General features: G+C 54.7%; 2 protein-coding genes across 2 annotated transcripts in view; both read left to right on the top strand.

Moving 5' to 3' along the window:
- LOC131579230 (collagen alpha-1(I) chain-like) overlaps positions 1 to 8,034 on the top strand; it is a 43,136-nt gene extending 35,102 nt beyond the window's left edge. Inside the window, exons 3-8 of the mRNA XM_058838864.1 lie at positions 1,018 to 1,120; positions 2,041 to 4,000; positions 4,439 to 4,909; positions 6,411 to 6,570; positions 7,311 to 7,655; positions 7,952 to 8,034. Of these exons, the coding sequence (XP_058694847.1) occupies positions 1,018 to 1,120; positions 2,041 to 4,000; positions 4,439 to 4,909; positions 6,411 to 6,570; positions 7,311 to 7,655; positions 7,952 to 8,034 (3,122 nt within the window). The remainder of the gene's footprint in view (positions 1 to 1,017; positions 1,121 to 2,040; positions 4,001 to 4,438; positions 4,910 to 6,410; positions 6,571 to 7,310; positions 7,656 to 7,951) is intronic.
- ALMS1 (ALMS1 centrosome and basal body associated protein) overlaps positions 7,760 to 19,266 on the top strand; it is a 32,814-nt gene continuing 21,307 nt past the window's right edge. Inside the window, exons 1-6 of the mRNA XM_058837903.1 lie at positions 7,760 to 8,793; positions 9,226 to 9,338; positions 9,865 to 9,995; positions 14,538 to 16,929; positions 17,741 to 17,866; positions 18,785 to 18,946. Coding sequence (XP_058693886.1) covers positions 8,066 to 8,793; positions 9,226 to 9,338; positions 9,865 to 9,995; positions 14,538 to 16,929; positions 17,741 to 17,866; positions 18,785 to 18,946 — 3,652 coding nt within the window. The 5' untranslated portion in view covers positions 7,760 to 8,065. The remainder of the gene's footprint in view (positions 8,794 to 9,225; positions 9,339 to 9,864; positions 9,996 to 14,537; positions 16,930 to 17,740; positions 17,867 to 18,784; positions 18,947 to 19,266) is intronic.

Raw genomic sequence — 19,266 nt, forward strand, 5'->3', positions numbered from 1 at the left:
GAATCTCTGGGAATGCAGGGCTGGGATCTTTGGGAATGCAGGGCTGGGATCACTGGGAATGCAGGGCTGGAATCTCTGGGAATGCAGAGCTGGGATCACTGGGAATGCAGGGCTGGAATCTCTGGGAATGCAGGGCTGGGATCTTTGGGAATGCAGGGCTGGGATCTCTGGGGATGGGATCACTGGGAATGTGGGGCTGGGATCACTGGGAATGTGGGGCTGGGATCACTGGGAATGGGATCACTGGGAATGTGGGGCTGGGATCACTGGGAATGGGATCACTGGGAATGCAGGGCTGGGATCACTGGGAGTGCAGGGCTGGAATCTCTGGGAATGCAGGGCTGGGATCTCTGGGAATTTGGGGCTGGGATCACTGGGAATGCAGAGCTGGGATCTCTGGGAATGCAGGGCTGGGATCACTGGGAATGCAGAGCTGGGATCACTGGGAATGCAGGGCTGGAATCTTTGGGAATGCAGAGCTGGGATCACTGGGAATGCAGGTCTGGGATCATTGGGAATGGGATCTTTGGGAATGCAGGGCTGGAATCTCTGGGGATGCAGGGCTGGGATCACTGGGAATGCAGGGCTGGAATCTTTGGGAATGCAGGGCTGGAATCTTTGGGAATGCAGGGCTGGAATCTCTGGGAATGCAGGGCTGGGATCTCTGGGAATGCAGAGCTGGAATCTTTGGGAATGCAGGGCTGGAATCTCTGGGAATGCAGGGCTGAGATCACTGGGAATGCAGGGCTGGGATCACTGGGAATGCAGAGCTGGGATCAGTGGGAATGCAGGGCTGAGATCACTGGGGATGGGATCACTGGGAATGCAGAGCTGGAATCTCTGGGAATGCAGGGCTGGGATCCCTGGGAATGCAGAGCTGGGATCACTGGGAATGCAGGGCTGGGATCACTGGGGATGCAGGGCTGGGATCACTGGGAATGCAGGACTGGGATCACTGGGAATGCAGGGCTGTGCTGCCTGCTCTCACTGTCCTGCTGGTGTTTTTCCCTGTCCCAGATCTCCAGGAGAGCCGCTTCTCCCCGTGCCTGCCCCTGCTGCTGAGCCCAGCGCGGGCTGAGACCTTCCTGCAGGGATCCCAGATGGATTTCCTTCCCTTGAGGTGGGATGGGGCTTCTGGGCCCAGAAATTGGGATTTGGGTGTGTGTGGAGGGACAAAACCTCGGGATTTTGCCTTTGGAAGAGTCTGAGCAAGGGAAAATCAGGACCAGGCTCTTCTGAGCTTGTCATGCTGAGGTACCCCAGGAAAATGAGGAGCTCCACCCTCTTCAACATCTCTGGAGCTTTCAAAAATGAAATTTTGGGGACACAAATCAGGTTTCTGTATTTGCAGGAGTAAAATGTACACGGACAGTGTTGTGGTTTCTGTATGCTGGAACAATATGTGGAATTTACAATACAAATTTGGGGTTAAAATGCATAAAAAAAGAGCTGTTCCACTAAAAGGCTTTGTCAGCTGCATTTCGAGGTGCTCTGCTTGCATGAAATAACATTTATGGTATGTTTAATATAAAGGAACTATTAATTAAGCAATCCCCAATGTGAGTATTAGAGCTTTATAGGAATTTGTTGCTTATCTGAGATCTGGCTGCTTTTATACCCTTTAAAAGAATAATTGAGATAATGATATATATAATGATATAATGATATAATGAGCAGGTGATTTATATGAAAAGCTCATAGACAAGCTGAGATATGTGTAAGTACATACTGCATATTTAATTTATTTAACTAATAACAGCGTGTCAGTGAAAAATGTTTCAGTCCTAAAGAGATGGAAAAATATTGCTATAGTAAGTAGAGATTGATATTATTGTGACATCATTTTTCAGCTTTTATTTTATAGGAGAGTTTTGATATTTCTTTGTGTTCCTTTTGCCCCTTTAGGGGATGCATTTATGGGTATTTGTGTGAATATTGCTGACCCCCAGCTGTCACCTGCAGTTCTTTTGCCTCTGATTTAAGCCAGAGATGTTGAAATAAAAGAAATGATCAGAAATTCACTTTTCTTGTCCTTTCCAGAGGAATCCCGGATGTTTCTGGAGCATCCCTGGATCATTCAGAGCCTTCCCACATCCCTGGCAGCGCAGCCCTGAGGGGCCCAGCCCTTCCCAGTCCATCCCAGCACTCCCAGTCCGTGGGACACGCAGATCCTGGAGCTGATTCCCAGAGCTCCCAGTCTGGGGAGCCGCTGGGCAGGGGGGACAGTGACACCGAGCAGGAGGGACCAGGGCCCCAGAGCAGGGGACAGCCAGCACAGGCAGCTCCAGAGGAGGGACTGGGAAAGGGACTGGGAAAGGGACTGGAGCAGCCCTGGAGCACGGCTGGGAATGATGGACACTCCTCTGGACACTGCTCTGGACACTCTGGACACCCCTCTGGACACCCCTCTGGACACCCCTCTGGACACTGCTCTGGACACCCCTCTGGACACTCTGGACACTCTGGACACCCCTCTGGACACTCTGGACACCCCTCTGGACACTCCTCTGGACACTCTGGACACCCCTCTGGACACCCCTCTGGACACCCCTCTGGACACTGCTCTGGACACCCCTCTGGACACTCTGGACACCCCTCTGGACACTCTGGACACCCCTCTGGACACCCCTCTGGACACTCTGGACACCCCTCTGGACACCCCTCTGGACACCCCTCTGGACACCCCTCTGGACACTCTGGACACTCTGGACACCCCTCTGGACACTCTGGACACTCTGGACACTCCTCTGGACGCTCCTCCCAGGGCAGTGATGGCCCAGCTGCTGCCTCTGAGCTGTCAGAGAGGGACAGGGAGTCCCCAGGGCAGGAGGAGGAATCCTCATCCTCAGGAAACTCCTCCTATAAAACCGCACTGACCAAATTCTCAGAGAAAAGTGAAAGGGGGGCGTGGCAGGAAAAGGTAAAAGTGCTTGGGAGTGGAGTCCTGGAGAAGCAGGAAAAAGGAAAGAAGGTGCCTGAGCTTGGTTTGTGGAATAATTTCTGTGATGGCTCGAGGAAAGACCCTTCTGGAAGGTGGGGAGCTGAGGGTGCTCCTTGTGCAGCAGCCCCTGAGCCAGGCCAGGGGCCGGGGCAGGAGGGGGGGCTGCAGCTGCCCGCTGGCCCCAGGGGCTGGGGGCTCACAGCTGCTCCCGAGGAGCTGCTCCCAGCAATGCTGAGGCAGCCAGCAGCGAGGCTGGGCACAGAGGAGCCGGCTGTGCCCCCCAGCCAGCCCCAGGACACGGCTGGGGGCACCTCGGGGTGCCCTGGGCACTGGCCGGGGGGAGCAGAGCCCGCCGCAGGCAGCCATGAGCTGACCGGCTCCGAGCTCTCCATAGAGAGGGGACACAAAGTCACAGAGATCTCCCCTTCCTTCAGCCTGGGAGCTGAGGGCTCCTTCTCCCTTCACCTGGCTCGTCCCAACTTCCAGTCCACCCCTGGGGTGTTCCTGGAGAAAAGCGGGAGGGCAGAAGGACGTGGAGTCCCGGCCATCCCTGCGGATCTTCGGGCCTCTCTTTCCCGTTCCGATGAGGAAGCCTCGGGGGAGTCCCCTGCTCCTGGACCAGGGAGGGAAGATCCTCCCCAGGGTGCAGTGGAAGAAGGCTGTGGACATTTGGAATCCCCAGGCTGTGGCAGGATCCAGTCCTGCCCCTCGCTGGGTTTCCTGGAGAAGGTGGGAGCCTGGCACGTGAGCCAGCCGGAGCAGGTTCCTGACAGCTCAGGTGTCCCAGGAGCGCTTCCCCCTGCAAGGAAAGCCTCCAGCTCACTTCCCAGGGCTGCAAGCTGTATTTTAGCAGGACAGAAGAGCCTTGGGGATCCCAAGGACTGCGCTGCTCCCTCCTCCAGTGGGGCAGGTTCTCTGGACAGCTCGCATTTCCCTCTCGAAAGCCTCCTGCTCGGTCCAGCTCGGGGCAGATCCCGCTCTGACGCCTCCCTGAGCTCCTGCAGCAGGAGCAGAGCCTTGGCCAGAGCCAGCCCAGCCTGCAGGGAGAGCAGAACCTCAGTCAGAGCCAGCCCAGCCTGCAGTGAGAGCAGAACCTCAGTCAGAACCAGCCCAGCCTGCAGTGAGAGCACAGCCTTGGTCAGAACCTCAGTCAGAACCAGCCCAGCCTGCAGTGAGAGCACAGCCTTGGTCAGAACCTCAGTCAGAACCAGCCCAGCCTGCAGTGAGAGCAGAACCTCGTTCAGAACCAGCCCAGCCTGCAGGGAGAGCAGAACCTCGGTCAGAACCAGCCCAGGCTGCAGTGAGAGCAGAACCTCAGTCAGAACCTCGGTCAGAACCAGCCCAGCCTGCAGTGAGAGCACAGCCTTGGTCAGAACCTCGTTCAGAACCAGCCCAGCCTGCAGGGAGAGCACAGCCTTGGTCAGAACCTCAGTCAGAACCAGCCTAGCCTGCAGTGAGAGCACAGCCTCGTTCAGAACCAGCCCAGGCTGCAGTGAGAGCACAGCCTCGTTCAGAACCAGCCCAGGCTGCAGTGAGGAGCCCCCAGGACACCCCAGCCCCACACTGGGACGCTCCCAGAGCTCCTCCATGGGCTCCCTGGCACGGAGGGCTGGAGCTGGGCACGGTGGCACCAGGAGAAGCTCAGCCCCAGATGTGTTTGTGTGCGGCCTTGCTCAGCTCCTTACAAAGGATGATGAGCACGAGGATTGTGAGGAAAAGGAAAATCAGTCCCTCAACCTGAATATTCCCACTGGACACGATATCGTGGAAAACTTTGGAGCCGTTTCCTTGGAGAGTTTGGATTTTGCTGTCGGTTCTGGGGAGCCTCAGGGGGTCCCAGGCTCTGGTTTGGGCTCCCTGGTGGTGCCCAGGCCCTGCCCCAGTGCAGGAGAGAACAGCTCCATCCCCCCTGGAGCAGCACTGCAGACTCCTGAGAAAGAAGAGTTGAATATTGAAGAAAGGATTCCGGTAAGTTCTGTTCTAATTTAACTCTGCTTCCAGAGTTATCCACTTTTCCCCAGAGTTAACCTATTTTTTTTCAGCTATACTTTTTTTTTTCCAGAGTTTTCCATTGTTTTTCACTTTTCCATTCCAGTTCTTCCATTTTCACTTTTCCATTTCCCCCACTGCCCTTTTAAGGGAGGATCTAATCACTACAAGGCAAAACAAATGGTTTTACACAGGGTTCTGCTACAGTGAATTTCATTCATGGTATTGGTTCAGCTTATCTTAAACAGAGCTGGAAAAATAACTTCTGGTAATATTTAACATGGACAAGAAAGGGCTGGGAGTGGGAAAGGTGTCTTGTTTTTCCCAGGGGTGTCAGGGGAGCAGCAGGAAAGGGAAGGGAGGGTTGGGGGCTCTCTCAGATCATTATCCAAAGGTGAGGCTGAGGCTCAGGTGCCGAGTGAAGAGAGCTGAACTCCACCCCCAGCTCTGCAAACTCAGCTCCTTGGAAATGAAATTTCTCCTTTTCTGTGATTTCCTCATTCTGCTCTTTCACACTGTTCCAGTTTCTGAGGCCTCAGTTGTGAATTCTTGATGTGTTCCTCATAAAGGACCTTCAGAGCCTCTTCATTCCCCCCTTCCCATCCTGTGTGGCTATTCCCAATTTCCTGGTGCCTGGAAAGGGCTGCAGGCCATGGAGAGCACTGTGCATTAATAGCAAATGAGATGCAGATTTATGGTGTGACAAACAAATTATCCTCTGAGTAAGAGGCTGCTCCTCTCACAGGATGACTCCATAATCATCAGGTCTTTGGGAATGTGCTCTGGAAGCTCTTTTCACTCTGTTGTCTTTGCAAACCCGTGGTGAAACAAATATAAATATTGGAGGGAGGGTGTTTGAAATGAAATTCATGAGACAGAGAGATGACTTCTGTTCCTGGCTATAATTACACATTCTCCAGCCTAGTTCTGAGGAATTCTGCTCCCATAAATCACTGGAAGGTGAAGGAGATCAGGTCACTTATTGGGCTGTTAATGTGGAGGTTTATAACAAAATCATGGGAGATGGAGTTGGCTGGGATGTGTAAGGTAATTTATTTAATTTTCCTGGCTAGTTTAGGACATAGTGTGGATGAGTTGAAATTAATTTGCTCTACAGGTGATGAAGTCAAGGAAAATTATGGCTCTTTTTTTTCCTGCCTATAATATCTGTGTGTAAACCAGCTCTGACAAAAGTCCTCCCGACTGTTTGCCTGTCAGTCTTGAACAAACCTGTCCTAAAAAATGAGGAGATTCCCAGCTGCTGCCTTGAATTCCCGAGCCTGGCAGTGTTTTCTGGGCAGTTTGGGGAGGTTTTAAACCAAACCTTTGTGTTCTCCTTCCAGCTGGGAAATGGAATTTTCAGCAGGTGAGGCTGAAGCTGAGAGAGTTGTCACTCCTGCAGTGCCCAGGCTCGGGGTGAAAGCTCTGCCAGCCCAGGGTCCATCCATTGCCTAAGCGTCGGTTATTCCGTGTTTTCCAGATCTACCTGCGGAACCTGGGCATCGAGCAGTCCCCTGGCAGCATCCTGGCGCCCTTCGTGCCCCGCAGGCCCCTGTGGGAGCTGGAGTTCTCCCCCTCGGAGCTCAGGAGCCTGCAGGATCCTCTGGGCTGCCTGGCCAGGCTCCCCCCGCAGGCACAGGGTAGGGGCAGGGCACAGAGCTCACCCTCCTGTGCCTCGGGGCTGTCCTGGGATCCACCTTCCTCATCCTCAGCAGGAGATGTGGGCATTGGGAGTGTTCAGACCTGAGGGATCGGGGCTGTGGGGCACTGCAGGGCACTGCAGGGCACGCTGGCTTTGTTCCCTGCGTTTCTCTTTGCCCAAGAGTCCTTCAGAAGGAAACGGCTCAGATGGAAATGGTGTCTTGAGATTGAGGGAATGGGACAGGACTTCTCCTTCCTGGGAGAGGAATAATTCTTGGTTCCTTTTGCATTCTGGGATTTGTTCAGTGTACTTTTATAACTGACCAGATCTGTTCCTAAATCCATCCACCCATCATCATCCTCACCCAAGCTGGTGTGGCTTCGTAACACCCGACTGTGCCAGAGCTTCAGGAGCCTGGCCACTGCTCCCAGGGCTGCACAGGGTGGGACTCTGCAGGGCCAGAGGTCAGATGGATGACCCCATCCCACTCAGGATATTCCATAATTCCTCAATAAGTTTAGTATTTTCTTTGATATTTATGTGAAATACTCCTGAGATTTCTTTCAGGAGACAATTCTCACAGAAATCTTAGCCCAAGTCTCATCCTAAGAACAGGATAAATATTATTATCTTAAATATTTTCCAGTATTTGAATTGTTCCCTCCGTTTCTGTGCCCTGGAGCACAGCAGGGATGTTTCTGGAGCCTGCAGGTGACTGAGTGTTGTGTTCCTTTGCAGGTACTCTGCTGCCAGCCTTCGAGATGTCCGAGGCCGGCTGTGGCAGGGCGGCATCCCCGGGGAGCGTGTCCCTTCCCGGGGGCTCCCAGGCAGTGCTGTCCCCCCAGGAGCTGTCCAGGGAGCACCCAGAGAGCCAGGGCAGTGTGCTGTGTCCCCAGCCAGGGCTGGCTGTCCCCATGTCCCCAGCCCAGGGTGTGGAGGGTTCTCCAGGATCTGCTGGAGAAGAGCAGGACGTGCCCAGCTGCTCCTCGGGCAGGGACAGTGCTCGGAATGGGGGGACAAGTGCCCAGGATGGGGGGACAAGTGCTTGGGATGGGGGGACAAGTGCTTGGGATGGTGGGACAGGTACCCGGGATGGGCGGACAGGTGCCTGGGATGGGGGGACAGGTGCCCGGGATGGGGGGACAAGTGCTTGGGATGGTGGGACAAGTGCTTGGGATGGGGGGACAAGTGCTTGGGATGGTGGGACAGGTACCCGGGATGGTGGGACAGGTACCCGGGATGGTGGGACAGGTACCCGGGATGGGGGGACAGGTGCCCGGGATGGGGGGACAGGTGCCTGGGATGGTGGGACAGGTGCCCGGGATGGGGGGACAAGCGCTCGGGTTCCCTTTGCTGACCGTGAGCCCGGGAGCCTGCAGGGATGGGCTGCCGGGGCTTTGTCTGGAGCTGGGAATGGAGTGGAATTGGACAGAGGGTCCCAGAGGTGCAGCGGGGGAAGTGAGAGCAGCCAGGGCTGGGAAGGAGATTCCCCGATGGGCTCCGGGGCCCTGCGGGAGCTGCGGGAGCTGCTGGCACGGGCCGAGGGTCTGGCTGCCGGCTGGGGCCGGCCTGCCTTCCCCTCAGCTTCCCTCACGGAAACCGGGGAGGCTCCCCCGGCCCTGCCTGGGAAGGAGCCCCATCCCAGGGACCCCAGGGTGGGGAAGGAGCGGATCCCTGAGCCCGTGACCCAGAGGGGTGTGTGGGGAGAGGGGCTGGGGTTCCATCCTGCGGGTCCTGGCAGCTGCCACCGGGGATGGGGAGATCCCTCCAGCCTGCAGCGCCGGGAAGGGCTGAGGGGAGCGGCCCCGCAGCCCAGGCCGGGCAGGGCAGAGCCGGAGGGGTGCAGCGCTGTGCCCGGGAGCCCGGCTGTCCGTGTGGGGCTGGCACAGAGCGGGGCCAGCAGCGGCCTGAGCTCGGCCCCACAGCCGGGCCCTCCTCCCCTGCAGCCCCCGGGCACCGGCCCCGCTCTCCCGGGCACCGGCCCTGCTCTCCCGGGCACCGGCCCCGCTCTCCCGGGCACCGGCCCCGCTCTCCCGGGCACTGGCCCCGCTCTCCCGGGCGGCTCCCGGGGCTCTGTGGGCTGGGCCGGAGGGGCGGAGGGGACACGGGGCAGCAGCAGCGAGGACAGCAGCAGTGGGGATTCACTCGGTGCCCGTGTCTGGAACCTCCTGGGCAGCACCCAGGGACAGCCAGGCACGTTCCGGGGGGCTCTCCAGGACAGCAGCAGTGGGGATTCGCTCGGTGCCCGCGTCCGAAACCTCCTGGGCAGCTCCCGGGCACAGCCGGGCAGCACCCAGGGACAGCCAGGCAGCACCCAGGGACAGCCGGGCACGTTCCATGGAGCTCTGGAGAACAGCAGCAGTGAGGATTCACTCGGTGCCCGTGTCAGGAGCCTCCTGGGCAGCACCCAGGGACAGCCAGGCAGCACCCAGGGACAGCTGGGCACGTTCCATGGGGGTCTGGAGAACAGCAGCAGTGGGGATTCACTCGGTGCCCGTGTCAGGAGCCTCCTGGGCAGCACTGGGGCACAGCCAGGCATGTTCCATGGGGGTCTGGAGAACAGCAGCAGTGGGGATTCGCTCAGTGCCCGTGTCAGGAGCCTCCTGGGCGGCTCCCGGGCACAGCCGGGCACGTTCCATGGAGCTCTCCAGGACAGCGGTGACTCCCTGGCCGCCCGCGTCCGGAGCCTTCTGGGGCCGGCAGCCCCGGGCACCGCCGCCCGCCAGATCCTCAGGGACGCCGAGGAGCAGGAGAGGAAAATCCGAGGTGAGAACGTGGGTTTGGCACATCCAAATTGTGGGATTGTATCAGGGTGTGATGGGAGGTGGCTGTGAGCAGAGCTGAGGCTGCTCCCTGCCTCCGAGGGGATTGTTTGTGTTTTAATTTAATTTGTGCCTTAATGGGACAGGGCTCCGGTGAGGGACGCTCTCCTGTAATCTGTGCTGTGGTAGTACTGGGCTTCTCCAGTTTGAAAACCTTATGTTCCTGACATCACTGTAAAGAATTACTTTGTCCACATAATTATTAAGTCAGGAATGTGGGAAAGGATTGTGTGAGTGAGCTCTGACTTGTGTCTGTAACTATGAAGATGACAGGACAAGGAAAGAGTCTTGGATTCAAGGAGCCATTTTACACTGTATTATTCCTGGTCATTCCAGGAGCTCTGGAATTTGATGTGGTCCTTGTTCTCTCAACTGGGGTAACTGGAAATGCACAGCTTTGATTTAAGTTAAAAACTGTTCTCATACACTAAATGGGAAAGGAAACCTCTCGTGGTTTGTGTTTTTGGCAGCCTGGGTGAAGCTGAAACTGGCCAGCCAGTCCCAGGAGTCTGGGCCAGACAGGGATGAAGAGACCCAGCACAGGATGGAGGGAATGAAGGCAGAGCTGCTCCCAAAGACCAGGCAACCTGCACAAGCCAAGGTACAAACCAGCTCAGGCTGGGGGAAATGCTGCTGCACCTGCTCTTGGGGTGTTTATGGCTCTTTTTGTGGTTTTCCCAGGAATTTTGGGGTGATTTGGCTGTGTGGGTGACACTCAGCTGCAGATGTCCCAGAGGAAGGTGTGAAGGAAGAGATGTGAGGGGAGAGTTGCTGTGAGAAAGTGCCCAGAGCTCCTGGATCTGGATTGTCTGGAGGAATTCTTTCCACAGGGTATTTGTGGAGGTGCAGATTGTTCCTGTGGCAGGAGTTGGGTGTCCCTGGAACATCCTCAGGCACTGGGAGTGTGTGCTGGGTGCTGCCCACGTGGAGCTGGCCTTGAGAGGCTCCTGGGGCAGGAGGGAGGGAATTGTCCCTGTGCTGGCTCAGAGGGAAGGGGCTGCTCCAGGATTCCTGCAGGTGAGGATGCCGGGGGAAATCAGAGTGGTGGGCACAGGATATTCTCCACAAGAGCCTGGGAAGGGTCTGGGGGTGTGGAAGTGTCGGTGCTGGGGCAGGATCAGGGCTCAGGGCTGAGGAGGTTCGGGCTCTGCAGCTCTGATTGTCTGGGAGAGCTTGCCCTGGAATTGCCATGGTTTGTGCATCTCTTTGGAGTGTGTCCAGCTCATGTATAAAATGCTGGAATTTGTCTGAGCAGGAGTGTGGTACCTTTGTTTTCATTTTAATGTCCATTTTTGGCCCTGCTCTGCTGCCCAGGGTGGTTATGGTAGGATTTTTAGGGACTGGTGTTTCAGAGAAGTGCCCTGAGCTTTAGGAAGAGCTTTTTATTTTTCCCTTTGTTTTCTTTTCCTGGTTGCTCATGCAGCCTGCCTGCCTCCCAGGAAAAGCAGCAGGGGTTGGTTTGTTTGTTTTAATTAAAAATTAGCAGGAGTGACAGTCAGTGCTTTAGGAGTACTCTGTGTTTAGAGCTTCTCTGGAAGCAGTGCTGGGAGCAGCTCCCAAAACCCATCAGGCCACACTTCCCAGGTATTCCTGGACTGCTGGAATCTGGGAAGCTGGGGAAAAAGAAAGGGACTGTTTTATTAATAATTATTTTTAAATGAATTATTTAAATATTATTGAATATTTTAGAAATTCACATTTCTTAAAATTCAGATTTCTTAAAAGAGAGAAACAAAACACAAATACAAAACCAGAGGCATCAAATCTTTTTTCCCCCAGCTTTTAGATCTTGCTTGGTCACAGCTTTGTCCCTGAAATGAACTGTGTGCAGTGTGGAGCCAAGGATTTTACCTTTCTGTGACTCAGTGTCAGCTGGGGATTGTTTTATCCACATTTAGAGTAAGAAGAAATTCACCTTAATTTTGCAAACCAAGCTGCCAAGAAATTGCTTTCGTTCAACCACAGCACCTCCTGCTTTGATCTCGAAAATATTTTTGCACTGCAATGTTTTTAATTTGAGATAAAAAATGGTTTGAGTTTGCAGAGTGAAGGTGACTGGGTTTTTTAAATTGTACTTAAGATAAATGTATTTTTCCCTCCAAGCCAAACACTGTCACTGAAAAATACAGATTGTTCAAAACTGCTGCACTGAAAAAAACACAGCCAGGCAAAATAATCTGTAAATTTAATGTAAATTTATTGTGTACAATAAGTGTGGAAGTTTAGAGCCTAAGTGCCATGCATGGATTTAAAAAGAACACAACAAAGATTAGGAAAATATATTTTTCTTCTACTAAGCTTTTCAGGTTGAGAAGGACAAACTGTTCCTACAGCTCCAGCAATTGCTCCAGTGGGATCTCTGTGTGGGGCTGTTGGGGTGGGTGTGCTCTGGGAATGCTCAGTCTCTGCCTCTCCTTCCCAGAGGTGACAGCTCCAGGAGTTCAGGTGCCACTGGGGCGTTTTCCTGTGTGCCACGGGAAGTGTGTGAAGTCTGTGGGCAGAGAAAGGAGCAGGACACTTTGGGGAAATTCTCTGGGATGTCTTTCTTGGGAAGATTTTCCATCTTTGGAGGTAGTTGAGGGTCTCTGAGAGCTGTTTGTCACAGCAGGAGAAATCCTGGGGGTGTCCCACGTTGGGCTGGCAGAGGGTCCAGGAGGGGCTGCAGACGTGGCCTCCAGGGCTCTGGAGAGGCTCAGAACCCCTGGAATATTCAACCTGAACAGGCTGGGAGAGCTGGGGGGGCTCACCCAGAGAGGGGAAGGGTCTGGGGAGAACTTCAGCCCCTTGCAGGAGAGCTGGAGAGGGACTGGGGCCAAGGGCTGCAGGGACAGGAGCCAGGGAATGGCTTCCCAAGGGAAAGGGGAGATTGGGCTGGGATCTTGGCAAGGAATTCCTGCCTGGGATTCTGCAATTCCCAGATTTGCTGGGGCTGCCCCTGGATCCCTGGCAGTGTCCCAGGCCAGGTTGGACACTGGGATTGGATCCACCTGGGACAGTGGGAGCTGTCCCTGCCATGGTACGTTTGGAGCTGCTGTTGGATGTAAATACAATTCCAGCATCTTCAGCCTCAGGATTCTCCTCCTAAATTGAAAACCTGATCCCCCCACCTGTATTTTAGGCTGCCAGATGCTCCCTCTTCCCTTTCCTGTGAGCTCCTTCCCCCCTGGTGCAGTGTTTTCCTCCCCTCCCTGCTGTACTTTTCCACTCCTTGAGCTTTCTCACTTCTCCAGGAAGTTCACGGAGTTGTAGCTCTAAATTTGCTCTGCAGGCTCCTGTGGATCATATGGCACAGGGAGCTTTTTTGGAAGGATGACACATAACAGGCACAATAAAACATGTGAAAGGCTTGGGAAGATGAGTTTATCACAACTTCTGTGCCTGCTCTCGCTGGTGGGAGTTGCTCTGGATTACCTCAGGCCGTTGAACTGGCACGTGGTGCAGGGAGGAGAAGTCTTGGGATCATCCCTGTGCTGGCACAGCTCTGCTCCGTGTCCCTGTGCTCTTCCACAGGCCCTCGCTGTCCCTCCTGCCTGGAGGAAATGCCAAAGAAACTGATTTGTTGCCTTAAATGCATAAAACTTCCCCTTAGAGAGGTGGGATAATGATCCAGGCCCTACTTGCTGCTGTCATGACATCTGGGATGGAGAAAGGCTGGGAAAGCTGTTGTGAAATACTTGTTTGTGTGTTTGGTTTACACCAAAAATGTTTCCCACTGCTGTTTCTCACCAAATTCCCAGTGGTTGATGGGGATGTAATCACCCAGGGACCCGTGTTGCTTCATTACTGGAACACACTCTGCTGCTTCCACAGTTGTCCCAATCAGTAGGAAAAAGTAAATATAACCCAGATTTTTGTGTCTCTTTTCCCTGATTAAGCTTATCTGGCCCATCTCCATGGCAGCACATTTATCTCAGATTTGCTGTCTTCAGTGGAAGTGGTGGAATTTTGGATTACACTTGAATTTATAAATTTATGTTGACGGTTGGAATCACAGAATCATTCAGGATGGAAAAGACCTCTGAGATCATCAAGTCCAGCCACCAACCAGCACCACCATGTTCAGCACTGAAGTATCCTCAAATGCCTCATCCACACATTTTTTTAGCAATTCCAGGGATGGTGACATCACCAGCTCCCTGTTCCAATGCCTGGTAACCCTTTCCAGGGAGAAATTGTTCCCAGGATCCCATCTAACCGTCCTCTGGTTCAACTCGAGGCCATTCCAGAGGTTCTGTGCCCTGGAGGGTGCTGCCTGAAGCCCAGACATGGGCTGGGAGGGCTGGCTCCCCATGGAATTGTCCCTGTCCTGTCCCTTCCCAGTGTCCCATGGCAGTGATGGCAGAGGTGCTGCTCCCTGGCACGGGCTGTGCAGGTGCTGTGGGGTTCTGTCAGGGTGGGAACAGCTCTGGGATGATTCTGTTCCATCAGTGCAGACCCAGGTGAGATCTCAGCTTGTTAGCATTCAGGAACACACATAACCACAAATGATTATATGAAGGTGCTTTATTTAAAGAGCTCTGGGTGTCAGGGGTGCACAGACCCAAATCTGACCCCATTTGGTTTTGAGTTGAACATATTTTATACTCTATCCTTATATAACTTACATATTAATTATTAAACTTACATTGTTCTATTGTATACATTGTTTTTACCTTTTTACCCAAGCATGGATTCCTCATGATCCCCCCTTAGCCCCCTAACACTGTTCCTCATGTTCTTTAAACAATAATTATATCTAACCACATCTAACAATTGTATCATTTATCATATACTGACTACACAGGTACAGTTTGACCTGATCTTTAGCAAGCACAAGGCCTAACATTTCCCAGGGCCTGCTTTTCCCAGGGCTTTCCAAACCCAACTTTCTTTCTAAGTCTCCGAATTTTCTAAGATTTTAGAACCTTTTACTATAAAGCTCAGGTGAGATCTCAGCTCTTGGTGTCCTCCAGGGCAGCACCTCCCGTGGATTGGGGTCAGCACAGCTGGGAATGGTCACTTGGCACTTAGAAAGGATAAAGTTCTAATTAGGTCATTAAGAGCTGAGTTCCCTCCCTTCCTGATGATAAACTCCTGGTTAGTGACAGCTCTCATCCAGCTTTTGGCCAGGAATGACCTCTGGGAACTGTGCTCTGTTTTTCAGGATCCGTGGCTCTGTGGCTTGGGAGCAGGTTCTGAGTATCTGAGGAAGCAGGAACAGGACCAGGAGCGTTTCCAGGCTCCCAGGTTTCCCAGGGACAGGCACAGACAGACAGACAGACGGCTCTTCCAGTCCAGCTCCCCAGCAGCAGTGCCAGTCCCTAGAGCTGATCCCTGGGATTGCTCCCTGCTGCAGGACGTGCAGCTCAAACTGTGGGGTGCTGCTGGGCTGCAGGACATGCAGCTGGAGCCCTGGAATTCTTCTGAGCTGCAGGACATGCAGCTGAAGCCCCAGAGCACTGCTGGGCTGCAGGACATGCAGCTGGAGCCTCGGAGAACAGATGGGCTGCAGGACATGCAGCTGAAGCCCCAGAGCACTGTTGGGCTGCAGGACATGCAGCTGAAGCCCCAGAGCACTGTTGGGCTGCAGGACATGCAGCTGAAGCCCCAGAGCACTGCTGGGCTGCAGGACATGCAGCTGAAGCCCCAGAGCACCGCTGGGCTGCAGGACATGCAGGACATGCAGCTGAAGCCCCGGAGCAGCACTGAGCTGCAGGACATGCAGGACGTGCAGCTGGAGCCCCAGAGCACCGCTGGGCTGCAGGACATGCAGGACATGCAGCTGCAGCCCCGGAGCAGCACTGAGCTGCAGGACATGCAGCTGGAGCCCCAGAGCAGCACTGAGCTGCGAGTGTGTGAGCAGCAGGCAGCCGTGGGGCACAGCAGTGCCATGGCAGAGCTCTGTGCTCCTCTGGCAGGGGATCCCTGTGCAGGGAGCGGTGCAGCTGCCCCCCGTGCCCTGGGGCAGCCGGGCAAGCCGAGCTCTTCCATCACCCTCAGCTCCTGGAGGCGGGCACCGGCCCCGCTGGGATCCCGGGCACGCAGCCCCAGCCTGGCCAGGGATGGGATCCTGCTGGGGGAACCTCCCTGTGCTCGCCCTGGGGAGGAGAGGCCGGGCACAGAGCCCTGGGAGAGGATCCAGAGCTGTCCCCCCAGCCCCACGCTGGCCAGGTCCTGGGATGCTGCAGAGCTTCCTCCTGTCCCCTCTGCCAGTGCTGGAGCTGGAGCTCCTCAGGGAACAGCCCGGGGGCCTGGGAGCATCCAGGCTGGGCAAACACAGAGCCTGGCTGCACAGCAGCCCCAAATCCCGGCTGCAGGTGTGGCTGGGGGGCACGGACAGAGCACCGGGGCTGCGGGGCTGCGCTGCAGCACGGCACAGGAAATAACTGCACTGCTTGAACCCCGCTCTGCCAGCTCACCCCAGCAGCAGGAGAGCCCAGCTGGGCACACCCAGCTCTGTGACAGCTCCAAGGGTGCAGGTCCAGCTGCACAGGAGGGTTTGGGGAAGGGTGCAGATCCAGCTGCACAGGAGGGTTTGCTGAAGGGTGCAGGTTCAGCTGCACAGGAGGGTTTGCTGAAGGGGGCAGGTCCAGCTGCACAGGAGGGTTTGGGGAAGGGCTCAGGTCCAGCTGCACTGGGGGGTTTGCTGAAGGGCCCAGGTTCAGCTGCACAGGAGGGTTTGCTGAAGGGTGCAGGTCCAGCTGCACAGGAGGGTTTGCTGAAGGGGGCAGATCCAGCTGCACAGGGGGGTTTGGGGAAGGGCTCAGGTCCAGCTGCACTGGAGGGTTTGCTGAAGGGTGCAGGTTCAGCTGCACAGGAGGGTTTGCTGAAGGGTGCAGGTTCAGCTGCACAGATCTCCAGTGAGGCATTGGCAGAGGGCAGGAAAAGCCCCAGTGAGGCAGCTCTCGTTCCAGAAGAGGCTGTGAGGGAGCACATGGCTCCTTCTCACCCTTTACCTGCAGAGGAGGCTTCATCCAGCACATCTGAGGCTCCCTCACCAGCAGTGAGGAGGTTCCTGAGTTGTGTGCACATCACCCTCTCCTCCAGAGCCGATCTCTCCGAGCTGCGCGGCGCCGGGGCTGCTGGAGCTGGGATGGAGCTGTGGGACAAACCCCAAGTGAAGGCTCAGGCAGTGACTTTAAAAGCAGCTCCAGAAGCTTCAGTGGAAGGTGTTCCTAAATTCCCTCCTGCTGAGGGTGTTCCAGAGGATCCCAGCCCCGCTGTGCCAGCGGCAGATCCCAGCCAGGCGTTTTCCCCCAGGCAGGAGCTGCTGCTGCAGGGCAGGGCCAGAGCCGGGCTCCGGGGCTCAGGGGCTCAGGGTGCACAGGGGATCCCCAGCTCTGCCCCTCCTGCAAAACCTGCGAGAAGGACTTCTGATGCTGCCACTCAGATCACCACAGAAAGCCCTACAAAAACCAGCTTCTCAGCAGAAATCTGCCTCGATGCCTGGCAGGGGGGAAATGCTGCCCAGCACTCGTCGCTCCCCAGAGCCCCTGAAGCTCCCGGCGTTACAGCTTCATCCCACAGGGAGATTCCTCCCTTCCCCAGGCAGCCTGGTGAGCAAATTCCTGTCTTACCTGTGTCTGTGGACTGGAGTCTGTACAAGGTTAAGATGTTGATAAATGTTAAAACCCAAACCCAACCCTTAAACTTGGGTTTTTCAGCCTTGTTGGGAGGGATTTGTGTGGATACAGTTTGGGTTCACTTCAGGTTTCTCTAGAACTGAATTCATTGTGTCCAAGCGTGGTTGGAGAATATTTTCTGGTGTTTGTGTGTAGATGATTGGATTTGATTCACTTGGAGTTCAGTGAGAGGTGGATCTGATTACTGATTACTCTCTAATCAAGATAGCACCAAAAAAATCAGAGGGAAATCTGCACATTCCTGCTTTTAATAGAATTAAACAGAAAACTGAGCAGGGTTTGGGGTATCTGTCAGCAGAGGGCTGTGGATGTTCACGGGGGGTTCCCACCCCAGTGGTGTTCTGAACTGGGGCTCTCTTGCTGCTTTTATTGACTTGAGGGACATATCCCCACTCCTTTAAAATGATTCCCTCAAACTGGGAGCTCTGTGGATCCAGGGGATGTTTCTGTAAGTCAGTGTTTGCCACCCTGATCACAATTTTAATATTCAATAGGTGAAGCTGTTTTCCCAGGTAAGTGATGGAAACCTTCTACCTTCGGGTGGGTATTAAAAAACTCAGTTATGTGACCTAATTAATGAAATAGTAGTTGCAATTTGCTAAAGAAGGGGGAATTTCTCAGGCTTTAGCAGCAGGAACACCCTGAGCAGTCCCCCCAGGCCCTGCCTTGTTGCACTGGATGTTTCCAGCCCGGTTCCTGCTCACTGTTTCCCTTCCACCCCCAGCCCAGCCCTTGCTGCTGCCCTACAAGCCCTTGGGAAGTGCTGGCATGTATTATGTGCCCTGCCAGAGATCAGGAGCCAGTGTGTCCCCAGACATCAGCGAGGCCAGCGGAAACAGCTCCCACTCAGGTACTGCATCCTCCTCCTCCTCCAGGGCTGAACAGGGTGCTCTGAATCGGCTGTCACCCCACAAACACAATTCCTCTGCAGCTCTGTCCTCCATCTGTGGGCTGGAAAGGGGCTTCCTGCTCCATTCTGGCACTGGAAAGGAGCACTACAACCTGACAATCCCTTACTTTCCTCTGGGAATTACTGCTCACCCTTTCAGATCTCTGCCACTTGCCCTGGGAAGAATGGATCACTGGGCATTGCAGGTTTTATTTGCAGGTTTTAATCTCACTCGGAGCTTTTTAATATCCAAAGTTATCTATAGACAAAACTCACATTAGAGATGCCCAGTTCTGAATTCCAGCAGTGGTGACCAAGGGATCCAACACTGCCAGAAGTGTCCAGATCAGTCCCTACAGCCACAAACTGTGCTGGGCATGCTTCAGATGTCCCTGCTCTTGACCTTTTTCAAGTTTATCTGAGGAAACATGTCCAAAATGAGAGGAACAAATGTGATACAAATCTGTTGTTTTGCAGAAATGATGATGCCATATATAAAAATTCACTATGCAAATGAAGCAGCACAAAGTTCTAGGAAAGCGTACAGCAGGATGAAAAAATACATTTTGTTTTTCCCAGTCCCTGCTGCACTCGGGGCTGAGCTCAGGGGGAGCAGCTGGGGGAGCTGAGAGCAGGAAATCCATGGGATGTAACCAGGTGGGGCTGGCAGGGGTGAGAAATTGGTGGGGACAGTTGTGATGGTGAGACAGGATGATGGAGTGATGGAATGCTTTGCTTGGAAGGACCTTAAATCCCATCCCAGCCCAGGAACACCTCCCAGCCTGGCCTGGGACACTGCCAGGGCTCCTGGCTGCTGGCTGAGGGTGGCATTTCTGTGCTTTCCCTGTTTCCCACTGCACTGGTGCTGCTCTCTTGCAGGGTCCGAGGATGCGGCTGCAGTGCTCCTGGCCCGAGTGCTGGCCCTGGGGGACGATTCCCCTGCAGCCAGGACAGCTGCCCAGCACAGAGGGACAAGCCATGGCCACAGGGTGAAGCTGGCCTGGGCTGAGGAGCAGAGGATGCCACTGGAACAGTCTGCAGGTAATTGGAATGTGGCTTTAATTCTGTAATTGTTTGTGTGCGTTCGTACACGTGAAAGAAGACAGAGGAGAAGATTGACATTTCAGGATCTGTGGTTCAGTGACATTGCTGACAGTCTGCCAGAAAATGCTAAATTTGACTCATTTTTCTCTTCCTGGTCTTTCTGCTTCTCCCTGAGAGATAAAATGCAGCTTTCCCTGGGAGGCTGTGGACTCTACAGCCCTGGCAGTGTCCCAGGCCGGGCTGCACAGGGCTGGGAGCAGCCTGGGGCAGTGCCAGGGGTGCCACTGGATGGGATTTAAGGTGTCTCCAACACAAAT

The sequence above is a fragment of the Poecile atricapillus genome, chromosome 4 (genome assembly GCF_030490865.1).
Source record: "Poecile atricapillus isolate bPoeAtr1 chromosome 4, bPoeAtr1.hap1, whole genome shotgun sequence".
NCBI lineage: Eukaryota > Metazoa > Chordata > Aves > Passeriformes > Paridae > Poecile > Poecile atricapillus.